The sequence below is a fragment of the Chiloscyllium plagiosum genome, unplaced genomic scaffold, assembly GCF_037043375.1.
Source record: "Chiloscyllium plagiosum isolate Xiang-an unplaced genomic scaffold, Cpla_swu_hap1 HiC_scaffold_30, whole genome shotgun sequence".
Taxonomy (NCBI): domain Eukaryota; kingdom Metazoa; phylum Chordata; class Chondrichthyes; order Orectolobiformes; family Hemiscylliidae; genus Chiloscyllium; species Chiloscyllium plagiosum.
Genome location: NW_028270168.1, coordinates 23,017,274 through 23,034,047, shown reverse-complemented (window position 1 = coordinate 23,034,047; position 16,774 = coordinate 23,017,274). Strand labels below are relative to the sequence as shown.

General features: G+C 39.8%; 1 protein-coding gene across 6 annotated transcripts in view; it reads left to right on the top strand.

Annotated features, from left to right (window-relative positions):
• LOC122563623 (phosphatase and actin regulator 4) overlaps nt 1-16,774 on the top strand; it is a 182,795-nt gene that overhangs the window by 157,331 nt on the left and 8,690 nt on the right. For 5 of the 6 annotated variants that reach the window (XM_043717591.2, XM_043717592.2, XM_043717590.2 and 2 more), the window contains 5 exons: nt 4,436-4,630; nt 6,207-6,530; nt 8,039-8,591; nt 13,999-14,198; nt 14,555-14,711. In XM_043717591.2, the coding sequence (XP_043573526.1) occupies nt 4,436-4,630; nt 6,207-6,530; nt 8,039-8,591; nt 13,999-14,198; nt 14,555-14,711 (1,429 nt within the window). The remainder of the gene's footprint in view (nt 1-4,435; nt 4,631-6,206; nt 6,531-8,038; nt 8,592-13,998; nt 14,199-14,554; nt 14,712-16,774) is intronic. The other variant, XM_043717589.2, reaches the window with a different exon arrangement.

The window sequence follows — 16,774 nt, the reverse complement described above, 5'->3', positions numbered from 1 at the left end:
TTGTGACGTGTGGCATAGATGCATTTTAGAGCAAGCCAGATTAGTTTGAGGGAGAAAAGACTATGCAGATATAGATGGATGAACTAAAATGGGAGGAGGCTATTATGAAGCATTAACACCAGCAGAAACTGTTTCAAACAATTCAATATAGTTCTGTGAAGTTGGACGTCAAATTTGAGATTTTCTTTCTGTCAATATGAATGCTTCAATCTCTGGGTCATGAACCAACTTTTGGGCAACACTGAATATTTATAAAATCTATAAGGCAAGTGTATATGCTGAGAGCAAGTCCATGATCTGCTCAAAGATAACAATCTTCTTCAATCAGTTGATTGCCTAAGAAACTCTGCTGCAAGTTATCTCCACTAATACATCAGTTTTTAAAATAGCTGTCCACCTCCTGAACTGATCAGAATTTACTGTGCATAGTGCTTTATTTAGTCTCTTAAGTATCTGACCCTCTCCGAAATCCCATCACTTATCAGATCCGGCAAGTCAGGTGATTGCAAAGGTGGCATGTACAATGGTCATAGGCATGTTAGAGTCTGAGGTACAAACCTACCTAAGATTTCATGTCTGCTATTGCAGTATACAAGAGCACAATAACATTAGACCTGTGGAAAAGGGGTTGAGTGTTGAAACAGGAATCTGAATGACATCCCTTTCCCTGTTGAATCTGTCAAACCGGACTGTTCATCGCCTGGTGTGATGTTTGATCTTAAGGTAAACTTCCAGACGCACCTGCAACACCACTGAGGTTATCTTATTTCCACATTCAACACCTATCTTAGCTTATCTGCTGAAAACTTTATTTGTGCTTTTGTTAACACTTAACATGACTACTCCAAATTGTTCTTCTGGCTGGCCTCTTGTTTTTTATTCTCTGATCTTGAGGTCATTCCAAAGCTCTGCTGCTTTTCTCTTAACTTGCACCATGTCCTGTTCACCACTACCACTCTGCTTGACAGGTTGACTCCTGGTTAAGCAACATCTCAATTTCAAAATTCTCATCATTGTTACCTCATCACTCGTTGACCTCACCCCACCTTATCTCTGTGGCCTCCTCTAGCCCAACAAGCTTCCTCTAATTCTGATGTCTTGAGCTTCCCCAACTTAAATCACTCCTTCCTTGATGGTAATGCTGTCAGTTGGCTGGTCCTCAAGATGTTGAATATCTTTGCATCTTTTTTTCCCTTTCTTGCTTTCCTCCTTTAAGGCACTGCTTGAAATCTACCTCTTTGACCAAGCTTCTACTAATCTGCTTTAATTTTTCCTTAAATTGATTCACCGTCAATTTTTATTTGATAATGCACCATGGGATGTTTTATGGCATTAAAGACGTTATATCCACACCAGGGAACAGTCACCTCCTTTCATCAGAGAAAAGATTATCACATAGAAATTTGAAGAAACTAAATCTTTACATTCAGCGATCCTCATACATGTTCTCAATGTTCCGTTTGAGGAAAGTAAGTTTTATTGTTTGACTTTTTGCATTTTGGCAAATTGCTTGTTATACTTAACTGTTTTGGGGTAAGCAGAAAGTAAACCAGTGTGAAGTTATTTGATAGAGAAAAGAAGATAAACTGTTTGCAATGACAGGTGCTTGGTAATCAGGTAAATGAGCCAGAGGGGAGTTGAGAATTTTTTTAATGCAGTGGATTATAAGACCTGGAATGCATTGTTTGACACATTACTGGAAGAAGTTTCAAAAATAACTTTGATCACGAAATTATTTGTATGTGTACTTTAAAAGGAAAAAATTGCAGAATGCAGTTTTAAAAAAAACAAGGACTTATTGGACAGTTCTTTAAGAGCTGGCACAGGCATAATGAGTCAAATCACAACCACTTGTGCTGTACAATTTTATAACCACATACAAGTAGACTCTGTATCCAACAGCTTAGATTTTTCTCTTCTGTGCATACAAGATCTGGTTCCAATCCTGTTCAGCAACATACCTGATTCTGCTGAACTTTAGTTTTACATTTTTAAATAATCTGATTGGTTTAGTGCCAGCAGCTTCCACTGCCAATGGCAAAACAAATTCTCAAAAATAGCTAACAATAAAAATTGCTCATTCTTAATATGCTCGCAAATTTGTCTGGGTTCAAAAGCTCTCCATACTTTTGTTTTAGTATTCATTTCTGGGATATCTATGACTCCAGAATTTATTGCCAAATGTCTAGTTGCCCTGAGAAAGGGTTGGTCCAGCAACCTCTTGAACTTCTGTATTCTGTGTAGTATTGATGCTCTCCCAGGACTCTTGGGTAAGAATCACAGGATTTTGACCAAGAAAATTGAACAACAACAGTTGTCCGATACCAAGATGATGTGCAGGAAGTGACGGTGCTTCTACATACCTGCTGCTCACTTCCTTCTAGATTGACCAGTGAGCTGCTGCAAAATGAATTAGGAAAATTTTGGTAGATGGAGATGGGAAGGGGAGTTCTATTTGAAACTGGTATATGCACAAAATTGACTAGTCAGAATAATGGAAGCTTTTAAATGAGTTTTTCGCTCGTCGAGAGATCCAGTTACTAAAAAGCGTAAAACATGGAAGCTTCAAAGTAATGAACAGTTTTAAGAGAAATTTGTTCACACAAGATTCTTATCAGGAGGTTTGTCCAATCAGAAATAGAGGTAGGAGTAGAACCCATAATAGATTTTTGGAAGGGAAATGTTAAATGTTTGAAAATTAAAGAAATGCCCAAAAAAAGCATAAAATTTGGAGCACAGTGAATAACGTTTTCACTACCATTGCAGCCAAGATGGGCTTGTGGCATTCAATGCTGAAAAATCTGATCATTTCTTTTTACTTTTAGGAAAGTATATTTTTGTTTTATTTAGAAGAAGCTAGATAATTGCAAATGGGGAATGTAATCCGTTGCAAAATTAATTTGTGGTGACCAGCTGTAGATGTTTTGGAGCTGGTGGTAGAAGAGGAGACTTGTCAGATAATGAATATTCTGAAACATAAACTGAAGTGATAGATACCACCACCTTTAACACATCATCGCACATAAAATCCAACTGCATTTTGTTTATTTCCAACATGTTCAATTGCTGATAAGGATAATTAACATCAACTTGCAACTTCCTGTTAGTTTAGTGTGTTACTTTCTGATGCAAGTAAAACTGCCAACCTTGAAGAAATATATTGCAGTCTCCAGGCATTAAAGATTAATTTTATGTCAACTGTTTTCAGTAACTCTGGAGTAAATTAAAATCATAGGATGCATTAAAAATAAAATCAGGTTTTTGCTATTAGCTTTGAACATAATTGTTTATTAGCTGCATAAGTTTTCAACTTGGGAGAAGGCTGTTTGACCAGCAAGTCAATGGTCATCACAGGATAATTTGTATCTTCTTTCTTCCTGCATGACTGTGGGTGGATGAGGCCAGGTACAGATAAATGTTTTTGACAATCAGTGGTGGGAGCATGGAGCTATGGCAGTTAGAAGCAGGATAGTCATATAGTTATAGCCAGGAATATGTTAAACTGAAGTTGACAACCTTAAATGAATGATGGTACCAAGGCTATAGGGTGGGAACTGTGTACACCAGTGATGTATTGCAGGCTGAATCTCCAGTTGTACTGAGTGGCAGTTCTCGCAAGAGGATCTTGGTTCTGTTCATATTCTGTTTGTAACATGAGCCCCCTCAGATCAGAAGAATAATTTATTAACCCCAACTTTTTGGATGTGGAAAGTATTGGGAAAAGATTTCGGAGTAATTGTTGATCGGGCTTTGGAACTTTTTTTAATTAAATGTTCTTAAACTTTTGAAAATCCAATACTTAGCAGGTATTTACAGAAGGCAGTGGGACTGAGCACTGATGCAGCTGATGCAACCAAACAGATAGTGATGGACCCAAATAGATTAGAGAAGGAAAGAGAGATTGCAAGTGGTAAAGCGTAGAAAGCAGCTGATGGGCATAAATTATTAACTGTGTCTCTAATTAATGAGAGAAGATTTTTACCGAAGGATTTTTGTCATTCTATTTTGTGAACAGTAACAGCACTAAACTTTGCAAGAGCAGATTGGGTGCCAGACCTTTGTGTCCAAGCCTCATGCTTGGCTCATTCACATTCTTTACAGAATCATAGAACACAGTTCAGCAGAAGGCCATTCAGCTCAGTATTGCTTGTGACTCCCCTTTGTGCAGCTGAGTGCACTTTGTCCACAGTCCTGCAAATTTCACCTTCAGTATGTATCCAGTGTCAAATTAGTTTCCCCCACCATTTTCTGATGGCGTATTTCAGGTCATAATTCACTGCATGAAGAAAATTTCTGCTCATGTTTGCTTTGGTACTTTTGCCAGGTATCTTAAATGAATTCCCTGCTTACAGGCTTTCCTGTAGGTGGAATCAGTTTCTTCTAATCTACTATTCTATCAAAGACTTACCCAGCTTCTATTTCTTCCATTCCGCAGATGGAGAAGTTAACAGCAAACCTGCCCAGAACAATACACTAAAGAATGGGCACACGGTTCCTGTGGGTGAGTTATCTACCTCAACAGAGGCTCAACCAGCCCCCAGAGGTGAAAAAAAGTCAAGCTTTTCAAAACCACCGCAAGAAAGTGAGGAGAGAATGAAGAGTTCCACGGAGGAACAGCAAAGAACTAAAGGTAATAAATCAAACCAACGATAATGCATTGCTATTTTGACTAAGATAGAAAACCTTTGTTTTCCCAGATCTAAACGGCTTTTAATCTGGTAATTAAAACATCCCTGTTCATTATTTTATATGATGAGGAAAGCTTACCAAAACAGAGAGCGTGCCTCACTTTTGCTGTATAAATGGTGTTATTGTGCAGTGATTATGAAAATGAACTGTTTTTAAACATACTAAGGAAAAGCCTAGAAAACCCCTCTGTTACTGCAGAGCTCACCAGACAGATTTTTTTCAAGTTTCATATTTGTGGAAGTAGAAGTAAATGTTTGAAATTTTGTGAATTTCACATTGTCACATGTTCAAACAGCATCAATGCAGCTTGGTACAATAGAATGGCAAATGTAATTGATTATCCTTGTCTTTTTGATCTTTATTTTGAAGGTTTCACTGAATCAGTAAAAGCAAATTTCCTGCTGAAGGGCAGACCATTTAACTTGTGTGTCAGATTGTTCTAGCTTTTTGGGCTGGAGCTATCTGGTCTTATTTCACTGGCCTTTCTGTGTACCTTATGCTGGTGTACCTATGATTTGATTCTCTTTTAACTTAGTTAAATTTGCAAGATATTGAGCTTTACTTGGTTGTCCTCCATTACATTAATGATGGTGTACAGAGTGTAACTGGTAACTCAAGGAATTAAGACCATTAAACTAAAAATAAACATTACATATGTGTCTGCTCCCTTATATTCCAAGTAGGGTTCTAAAAGTCAGTGCAAAAATTAATTTGCTTGACCGAGTTGCTCTGTAGCACTGTGTAACTCGTTAATTTCCCAAATTTGCTTAAGTTACCAAACTATAGAAGCTGATGTTCAAGTAAATGAGCAGGCTTGTGGAGTTCCTGCATTCCTCTCAATGCCCATCCAACATGATATTCCCAATTGAAATGTCTCGGTGCACCTAATGCTACTCTTTGATTTTGTCAAGATACTACAATTGTACAGGAATCTTGAGGGAGTGGGGGCTACACTTCGTAGAAAATTGTAAATACTTCACATTATAACCCTCCATTCACCAACTCCCCTATCATAGGACATGTGTAAAGGCAATCACATCAGTTTGAAGTAGGGAAAATCAAGATTAAACTAAAATATGCAGAAGAATGAAGAGGTCCTGCAGGGTTATCGGACTGATGGAATTTACAAAAAAGGGGACGTAGTATTATCGCAAGATCAAGGGTGAGGAATGAAAAATAGAATTCCATTTTATTCTAACCAAGGATATAGTGCAGTGAAATGTTGTTTAAATTTCAGTGATACTATTTTCTACTGCCTGGTTAATAATAGTTTGTAAAGGGGTGTCATCACCTAAGTGAAAGTCTTTAGTAACTTACTTTCTTTTCTTCAGTATAGTCATTCTGAAAATTAAAAAGAGACTACCACACCACACATGCTTCAAAACTGTTTATCTCTGTTTTTTAGTGAAGGTTCTACATTTCTTGTCCATTATCAGTGTCTAGATGTTTGTTGTGCTCATCATTCCCAATTTTGTGCTTCCTCTAGTTGATGCACATTTCTTTTCAATGTATCTCAGTAGAGGCTGCAGACAGACGTCCATTGTCAGAAATGGAGCCCATGCGTGATCAGAAACAGGCTTTACTTCCTCCGAAACGACCGCTGTCAGCTCCTGCTCTGGAGGCAGGCGAGGGGCAAGTAAAAGATTCTGGAGCCAACATGACTGCTGCCAAGGACGTCTCTTCCATTATTTCCTGTTTCTCCACTTCTTGTTCCACCAATACCACTGACTCTTTTGCCACAACTACAAATACTACCAGCACAACCACCACTACCACGGCTCCTGCCAAACAACCTCCAATTCCACCTCCAAAACCCAACCGGAATAGCAATCCCCTGTTTGGTAAGTGTCTGCAAAGCACTCCTCCATGTTTTGCAAAATAACCTACAGGTAGAATTTTGAAATACGCTGCAATTGTAGATTAGTGTACTTACCACATTTCTGTAGCAAATGGAGTTCAGTATGAGGAAGTCAAAGTTTATAACATAAAAGTTAAGATTTTGTATCTGAAGGAGTCAAAATTTGAATTTTATTTCAATGATGAGAAACAAACTGTGGAGAACCTAATGGATTTGGGTCTATACACGTAAATTACTTAAAAACTAACTCAAAGGTGCAAAGAGTAATCAGAAAAGCTTAATTGATATTGGCTTTTTCCAAGAGGATTGGAGTCATAATTGAGGAAGTGATGTTTGAGTTTTAGAGTTCAAAGGTTGTCAATGTACAGTTCCCATCTGGAGTTAATTTGCGCACTGAATACAAGTAATGTATATTGACATGGGAAAGGGACTTCACAGCCAAAGTGTTCAAAGCCAAATGGCATTGTTGCAATCTACATACTGCACACATTCATCTGAATAATACAGGGACTTAAAGAGTTTACTTTTAAGAACAAGGTGCATGACTGCAGGTCTAACAGTGATCTGATCGCGTTGTTTATAACAATTAAGGAACTTGATGGGGTGCATTCAAGGACAATTTTCTTGGGTGAGAGTTCAGCACAAGAGGACTTGACCTTACTGTTGGACCCTGGCTATCTAGAAGCAAAACCTCCCTTTCCATACAACTAATAACTAAGATCTGGAAGTCGCTTCCCTAAAAGCTTGTGAATGGTTTGTGATAAATTAAAATCTTCAAAGCTGAGATTAACAAGTCTTTTTTGGCCAGGTAACAATATCTAGGCATATGGAAAAGGCAGGTGAATGGAGTTGAGATATAGATCTGCCATAATCAAATTTAACAGTGGAATAGATTCAGTGGATTGTCTAGCTGGCACTCACCACAATGGTTATTTCAATGCCTGCACACAGGAAGGCTAATACTGTAACAAGTGCTTTTGAAATTGTCCAGTAACATTTCCCTGTTGCTGTGTCCATATATAGCAGCATTACTCACGCCTGAAAATCTTGATGCAGCAATACTAACTTGTTGCCCTTCTGATGTCATAAATCTTTTGTCTATAAATATATATCTTATGTTAATGTAAAAGCTTAAGGCATGATGGTGTGGCTAGTTGAAACTTAACCTGTGTTCTTCTAAGGCAGAGTCTTAAATGTGAAACATGTAAGAAAGGAATGTTCAGCCTTGTACTGAGCATGGTTTGTGCTCAGGTCATTAGGTCATTATGTCATATTTAATATTTTCATATATTGACCAAAGCTGCCTGCTATAGGATTTTTTGTTCTGTCCAGCCAACCACCATAAAGCTGTTGCCTTGCTGTTTGTTTGACAGACAAGGTCTCACAATGCCCTTATCAGATGAAGTTAGTTACTAAGCAATGAATAGTGGTACAATTCTTAAAACAGGCAAGTTTTGGAACGCTGACTCAATTTGCAAAATTCTGTTTCAGCGGAACTTAGTCATATCATGACCCCTGGCTTGGTTGTGCCAGGTAAGCATTCACCACCAGGATCCCACAGGAGGATAAGCTTCAATCCACCTGTGACTGAGCCAAACAACACTACCCAGAATGTGAGTGAGAACAAGGAGAGACTGCAGCTGCCAATGCAAGTATCGACATCAACACATGCACCTACATCATCGCCAGCATTGCCTTCGCGCCCACCTTCTGCTCCAGAACCTGCTCCTCGTCAGTCCCTCCCACCAAGAGTTCCAATCAAAGCTAGTCCTCCTGTATTGACATTCTGTCATGGCAGCGTACAACACGATAAAGAACCTGATCAGCAGCCTCACCCTTCATCTGATGATTGTCCCGAGCTCCTTCCGACTCGCCAATCTCAAGTTCCTTTGCACATAATGATCCAGCAAGCATTGTGTAGCCCTCGACCAGTTGTCACTGCAGCTGATGGTTCACATACAGCAAAGTCCTTGCTTTTTGAGACTGCCTTTGATGATGCTAATAAGAACCGGGCTTTGCAAGTCACCTTAGAGAAATTAAAATGGTGAGTGCATGTGTTATTTCACATGACCATTGTTTCGGTTTTATGTATTTAGAGGTAAGTGCTTGTTAATGTTGGATGATTAAACTTTGGGGAGAATAGATTAGAAATTTATATTGAATGTTAGTTGAGGCTAATGATCATAAACACCACTCTGGACCAGTTGAACTCAATGGCCTGTTTCTGTGCTATACATTGTATGTAATTGTCCTTTCAATGAACTTGTACCTAAATTTCTGTGAGCACTGGTGTACCTTCATTCTTAGTTTGTGTGTTCTAATTAACACAATTAATTGTTTTAGTGGTTTGAATTGTGGGAGGGGGGTTATATTTGTAAACTGACCAGAGTTGATCAGAATATAGAAAGTGGTGGAAAATCCAATCAAGTTTAATGGTGCATCACAAATACCTGGCTAGACCTTACTTGAGGTGAGAGCAAGTGCAATATAGCAGAGGTGAGAATTTCACTTAGTTATAGAAGACCTGTGTAGGTGAAGAGTTCTTGTGTACACTCCTAAATCCATGCTACATGATGAGCAGAAACAATGTCTGTGTTTGTGCTTAAGTTCTGTGAGCATCTTAGACACAAAAGATAGGTTAAGATTTGTGGGAAAACATGGAGTTTGTGTCAGAATTCCTTGTAATGTATTAATTCAGTTCTCATCTTTGACCAGCATGGATGGTCCTTTGAAAAAAAATTGAGTGTTCTAATTCGTGCTGACATGCAAACCATTATATGTTAGACCCTGTGTATTTATGTTCCTTTAAAATTCGTATTCATGACTTTTGTGACTTTTGCTTCTGAAATTCTGTTTTCACTCTCCCATCCCAGAGGGTATTATCTCTTTGTGTATTATTGCCAAGTTCACATTCACTCTCAAGGTACCCCTATCCAAATTACACTTTTTTTTGTGACCTTGCAGTGATAGTATCCCTATCTCTGGTCCTGTTGGTCCATGTGACACAGAGGTGCACCATGACGTGTCCAAACAGGTTGATTTAAAAATATTTTCAGGTGTTACAAGTGGTAGTGTCCCTACTTCTGCCCAGGAGATATTATCATGTATTCGAAAAGTTGGATTTAAAAACATTCCTTTAGCTGTTGAGAGATAGAGGCTATATGACCCAGAGGATGAGAGACCTGTCAGCTTTGTCAGATTCTCAGTCATTTATAGCACAGAAGATGACCATTCAGCCCATTATATTTGTGCTGGTCAACGAAGAGCCGACTACACTAATCCCATTTTCCAGCTTTTATCCCACAGCCCTGAAGGGTATGGCAAAGTGAGTGGATATCTGAAGAACTGCTTTCTACATTATGATCGTTTCTGACTCAAAACACCCTTTCAGGCAGTGAGTTTCAAAATCTCACCTCCCTCTGTGAAAATATTTCTTCTCAAGTTCTGTTGGCCTTCCATTTCCTATCTTAACTCTATCCCTGGTTACTGACCCCTCTACTAATGGAAAAATGCTTTCCTATCCACCCTAATAATGCCCTTCATAATCTTCTGCACCTCAGTAGGATCATCTATCAAACTTCATTAGACCAAGTAAATCAATCCCAACCTGTCCAGTCTCTCTTTGTAGCTCAAGCCCTCCAGCTCAGGCAATATCCTGGTACATATCCTCTGCATCTTCTCTAAAACAGTCTCATTCCTCCTTATACTGTGGTGATCATTGCATGCAGCACTCTTTGTGGTCTAACCAGTATTTCAGTCCAAAGTATTCAATAGTGACTCCTGCTGGAAAATGGGCAAGAGTGACTTCTGAAAGCTTACAAACCAGGAGAATCAGCATGACCTGTGGAACACGAGTATCGTTTTCTTGCTCTTGTATTCCATGCCTCAGCTAGTAAAAGCAAGAATCTCATATAGTTTCTTAACTATCTTATCCACCTGCCCTTCAAAGATTTGTGCATATGCACACCAAGTTCCCTCTGGGTTTCAGTACTTACCAGGGTCCTGTCGTCATTGTATAATCCCTTAGATTGTTAGCCCTCCTACGTTTCCAAGTTGATTTCAATTTGACTCTACTGTGCCCACCCGACCAGTCTGTTGCTATCCTCCTGTTTATGGCTATCCTTCTCACCCTAGTTATCACCCCACCAATTATGCTGTCGTCCATGAACTACTTGATCATGTTTCCTATAATTATCATTCATGTACATCACAAACGATAAGAACCCCAGCACTGGGCCTTGTGGAACTCCATTGGAAACTGACTTCTAGTCATAAATCCTTCCACTACTACCCTTTACTTCCTGCCTCTGAGCCATTTTGAATCCAGTGTATCACTTTGGTTTGGATCACATGGGCACCTGCTTACTTAGAGCCATAGACATGTACAGCAGGAAACAGAACCTTTGGTCCAACTCGTCCATACCGACCAGATATCCTAACCTAATCTAGATCATTTGCCAGCACTTGGCCCATATCCCTCTAAACCCTTCCTATTCATGTACCCATCCAGATACCTTTTAACATTGTCATTGTACCAGCCTCCACCACTACTTCTGGCAGCTCATTACATACATGCGTGACCCTCTGTGTGAAAAAGTTGCCCCTTGGATCCCTTTTATGTCTTTCCCCCTCACTCTAAACCTATGCCCTCTAGTTCTAGACTCCGCCACCCCAGGGAAAAGACTGTCTATTAATCCTATCCATACCCCTCAGCCTCCGATGGTCCAGGGCCTATTCAGTCTCTCCCTGTAGCTCAAATCCTCCAAACCTAGCAACATCCTTGTCAATCTTTTTGAACTCTTGCAAGTTTCACAACATCCTTCCGATAAGAAGAAGGTCAACTACAGCTATTAAAATTCGAAAAGTGTGACTCTGGAAAAGCACAGAGAGTTGACATTTTGGGCATGACCCCTTCACCAGGAATGAAACATCGATTCTCCTGCTTCTGGATGCTGCCTGACCTGTGCTTTTCCAGCGGCACGCTTTTCAACTTTGACTCTCCAGCATCTGCAGTCCTCAACTTCTCTCCTTCTATTAAAAATCTTGCTAATGTCTATGTAGATCACATCATTTCAACACTCCTGGCAAACTCTTCAAAATAAAAATCAAATTTGTGAAACATGACTCTTCTTTAACAAATCCATGTCTTCCCACGTATAGAAATGTTCAGTCCCTCAGAATGTTTTCTCTTAACTTTCTCCATCACTGAGGTTAGACTGGTTGACCTTAACTTCCTGGTCTGTCCCTCTTTTTTTTTTAAATAATATTAGCAGTCCTCTAGTACCTTATTGAGTCTTTCCTCACCTGTTTTTCCATCTCCAGCAGGGTGTGCTTAATGGCATTTGGTGTGGGAACCTTGGGTAATTGTCCCCTCCTTGAACTATGGATTGCTCAATTTATGCTTTTCATCATTTGCTGCACCTTTACGAGTCCAAACTTGCACAACACAAAAAAATGAACTGATTACTTGAAATTCCTCTATCTACCCTGAGGTATTCATAGAGAACCCTTTCGGATTCCACGTTTTTCCCTTCTCTAGCTTCATGTGGAGCTATTAATTCATGCTACGGTGTGGTTACCAGATCATGCTGATTCTCCTGGCTTGTAAGCTTTCAGAAGTCACTCTTGTCCATTTTCCAGCAGGAGTCGCTATTGAATACTTAGGACAGAAATATGAACTAATTTTTACAGATGACTGGTAATGTCACTGGGGAGTAATCCAGAGCCTCTTGCTAGTAACTCCGGTTCAAATCTCACCACAGTAACTAGTAAAATTCAAATTGTTTATATACCTGGAATATGAAGCTAGCCTCTATAATGGTGACATGAGACTGTCATTCTTGTTAAAAGCCCAGCTAATTTATTCATGTCCTTTAGAGAAGGATATCTGGTCTGACCTATATATGACTCCAGATTCGCAGTAGTTGATCACGTAATAGGTAATTGACTCTTAAATACCCTTAAATGACCTAAGAAGCCACTCCATTTGAGGGCAGCTAGGGAAAGATACTTTTGCCAGCAATGCCTACATCCCATGAAAGAATTTTTCTTAAATGCTCACAAGCTCAGAGCCCTAGAGTTGTTCCACATTCTGTAGAACCTACTCTGACTAAAATTTGTCTACCCAAATAAGCATAAACTACAAATAAAAGCAACAAGTGCTGGAAATACTTGGTATCTGTGGGTGAAGAAACAGAGCTTGGATGTTGAGCTACAAACATTTTTATACTGCAACTTTGAATTGAGGCAACTTATCAACATAGAAGGAAGTCAATTAACCCATTCTGTCAGCATCAGCTCTAGATCTTAGACCCTTCAATTTAGCCACATTTCCCTGTGCCTTCCCATAAAATATTAAAATACAATTTATTGTATATACAATTCAGTATAATCAATTCTGCTCCCTTTCTTGTTCTGGCAGGGAATTCCTGAACAGTCTTCTATAATTTTTAAGTCTCGCAATCTCTTCATCTGAGGGGACAGTTTCAAAGTTACGTCCTTCAGTTACTAGCTCATTGTTGACCGAAAGTGGTCTCCCCAATGATCTTATCAATCACAATTTTCAATATCTTTCATCAGATCTTGTCTTGATCTCTTGTTTTATTGAAAGTCTCAGTTTTCCCATCTGTTTTCATCTCAGTGAGCTGCTTCTCACTCCATACTAAAGTAGGATGCACTATCCTAATTGCAGCTCAATCAAAACATTGTAGATTTAACATTCATCTTTACTGTGAACTTCATAACTCCTGTTTATAAAAGCTAACAGTTTTATCAACTCACTGTTCCATCTTAAACTCATAAAGTTTGGGTTTCTAAAAAAGTATTTGGCCTATTGTACCAGTGAAAGTGCTCTACAATTCATCTTCCTTTCCTGTGTTTTCCTGATAGGCCTGTAAATTCTGCTTTGTATTTAGCTAATCTGTATTTCAAAGTTACTATTGAATCAGCTTCCATTCCTGCTTTCAGACAGATTGATCTCGACTGTCATAACTGACTACATTAAAAAAAATTCTCAACACACAACTGATTGTTTTATGAACTATGGTAGATCTTCCTGCATTAACAGTCTTTTCCTCATATCCAGCCTATAAAATTCCTCCAAGTTTTCTTTGTAAGATTTCACTATTTGGTTTAGTATCCGTATTATTCTACATTGCAAGTTGGATGTTCTCATTTATCTGCACTGAATTTCATCTGCGCTCTCCCCGCCCCCATCTCTTTGTGCCCAAACTGAGAGTCTGTTGATGTCTTCCTGAAGTTGCCTGCAGTTCTAATCACAGTTAATGATCAATATTCTTGGAATAAAAACAAAATGATGGAAATACATGCTTTTGCTCAATATTCTTGAGTTGTCTTTATTTTAATTCTCTGTGGAGTATAATGTTTCCCACAGGAACCAGCAGAGTCTTTTATTAAACATCAAATCTGTTTCATATAACCTGATCACCCAGCCCCTCAGATGAGGAAACCACAGAGGACGAAGAGGAGGAAGAGGAGCACAGGCCCATGAAACAAGATTATCCACCACTAGTCTCATCAGTTGTCATCATTCCAGAGCTTGTGAGACAGGAAGATGATGTGAGTGACTCTGATGACGATGGTCCAGTTCTGTACAAGGATGACTACGATGAGGACGAGGAAGATCAATCCAGTATGTACTTACATTTATTAATTTAAAATGTCTGTTAATCTGTTGTTCATCAAGGACGATTGGAAGCTACAATTGCACATGTGTAAGCGAGTTTGTACCAATCTTGTCCATTGAGTGTTAAATCTAGATGTTATAGTATCTCCTTCTGTAACCCACAGTAATTTAGTATAATTAATTATCCCAGTACAGATATTAGCCTACTGTATATTTGCAGTGTTGTTGTTCATTTGGTTGAAATTTAGTTTCACTCTTTCTTTCCTCTGAAGGTTTAAAACATGCTCTAAAGTGCTTAGTTCTTTTGAAAGAACAGGAAAGTATTGCCTACTCTGTAAAATCTTATCCTAAATCTTATGTAGGTTCATTGGCCAATAAAGTAAAACGAAAAGACACTTTGGCCCTTAAGCTGAGCAACAGACCTACAAAGCAAGAACTTATAGAAAAGAACATCCTACCTCGTCAGTCTGATCAAGAAAGACTAGAAATTCGACAGCAGATTGGAACAGCACTCATCAGGTAGGGCATCCGAAAAGTGGATAGTAGATTTCTCAATCGCACATAGAATGTTGCATTGCCTCATTATTAAATAATTTGCTTGTTGATGTATGCTCCGTGTACACTAGTATTGTAGACATAGGATCTTACAGTAGTGAGTGAGCTTCCCTCTCTAATAGAGTATGACCCTTGGTTCAGTTTCTAACGTCGTTGCCATCAAGTCAGTTGTAGGTTTGAGACCATGTCAGAGGTGGCATTTTTGGATGTGTTATAAAATTAAGGTCCTGTTTGCTCTAGGGTTGACATAAAATTCTGGGACACTATTTGAAGAATTGCAGGCCACTTCCCATTGTCTAGACCAATACTTATCCCTCAAGTCATATCACATTTTTTTAATCACAATGTTGTTTGTGGGAGCTGTGTGCAACTTGACTGTTGATTCTCTAGACTGCAATATTGACTACATGTCAAAAGCACTTCATTGTCTATAAAATATTTTCGAAAGGTGCAAATTTTTAAAAAAATGTAGGTTGTGGATAATTCCTGAGTGTGGCAATCACGCTTGTGTTTGCTGTCAGTTTGTGTACGCGTGTTTGGATCGTGTCCAAGTCTTTCGACAGTTACTCCATTTGTCTAGGTTGTGTGTAGTCAATTCATACAGTTCTGGTTCACTGTCAGCCTGTTGATACCTCAACAATAACCTTATATTGGATATACATGAGATGGCCTGGGAATAAGTTTTCCAAAACTGCTTCATTCAGACATATTGCATCTGAGAATAACCCAATACCACTCCCTCTTCCATTATGCTTCAACACTTAGGTTTCCTTTTCCAGAAGCTGCACCTAAGGCAGACGAGGCTTTATGGATATATACGTAGATAAATTACAGATAACATGCAGCAATCAGAATGGAGTGGTAATCTGGTATGTTATTCCACCTATGATTTGACTTCCAGGTTATGCTGAATTAGCTGGCTTCTGCGTAGGTAGTTCAAGCAGCTACAATTGAACACTGGTTAGAGGCAAAAAATACATACTGCAGATACTGGAATCCAAAGTAGACAGGCAGGATGCTGGAAGAACACAACAAGCCAGGCAGCATAAGGAGGCTGAGAAGGCGATGTTTCACGACTCTGGGTGGGTGTAGGAGGAGCTGCAGATAAAGTGGGTGGTAGGGTAGGATGATGAAGTGGGGATAGGTGAAAGACAGAGTAACAACATGGTTAGCCAGTAGCAGGAATGAATCCGGTAATTGGCAGGGAGTAGCGGGAGAGAGGGAGAGGGGCTGGGAAGGGTGTCGGGAAGGGAGGTTATTTGAAATTGAAGAACTCAATGTTGAGTCCTCCAGGCTATAAGCTGCCCAGGCAGGAGATGAGGTGGTGTTCCTCCAATTTGCAGTTTGGTTCATTGTGGCAATGGAGGAGGCCAAGGATGGGCATGTCGGAAAGAGAATAGGATGGGTAATTAAAATGGGCAGTGACTGGGTGGTCCAGTCAGCCCCTGAGGGCCTGGCTGAGATGCTCAGTGAACCGTTCCCTAAGTTTACGTTTGGTTTCCCCGATGTAGAGAAGGCCACATTGGGAGCACCTGATGCAGTAAATTAGGTTGGAAGAGAGGCAGGTAAACCTCTGTCTCACCTGGAAGGACTGACCGGGGGCCCTGAATGGAAGTGAGGTTGGGGGAGACCAAACATAAATTTAGGGAACGGTTCACCAAGCATCTCAGCCGGGCCTGAAGGGGCTGACCGGACCCCTCAGTCACTGCCCATTTTAATACCCCTTCCCACTCCCGTTCCGACATGACATTGCTTGGCCTCCTCCATTGCCACAACGAACCAAACCGCAAATTGGAGGAACAACACCTCATCTTCCACCTGAGCAGCCTACAGCCTGGAGGACTCAAAATTGAGTTGACCAACACTGCCCCGCCACCCATTTTCTCTGCAGCTCCCCATACACCCACCCCCAGTCTTGAAGAAGGGTTCCACCAAAAACGTCGACTTCTCCACCTCCTGATACTGACTGGCTTGCTGTGTTCTTCCAGCTTCCTGTCTGTCTACAATTGAACGCTGAGTCAAGTTTC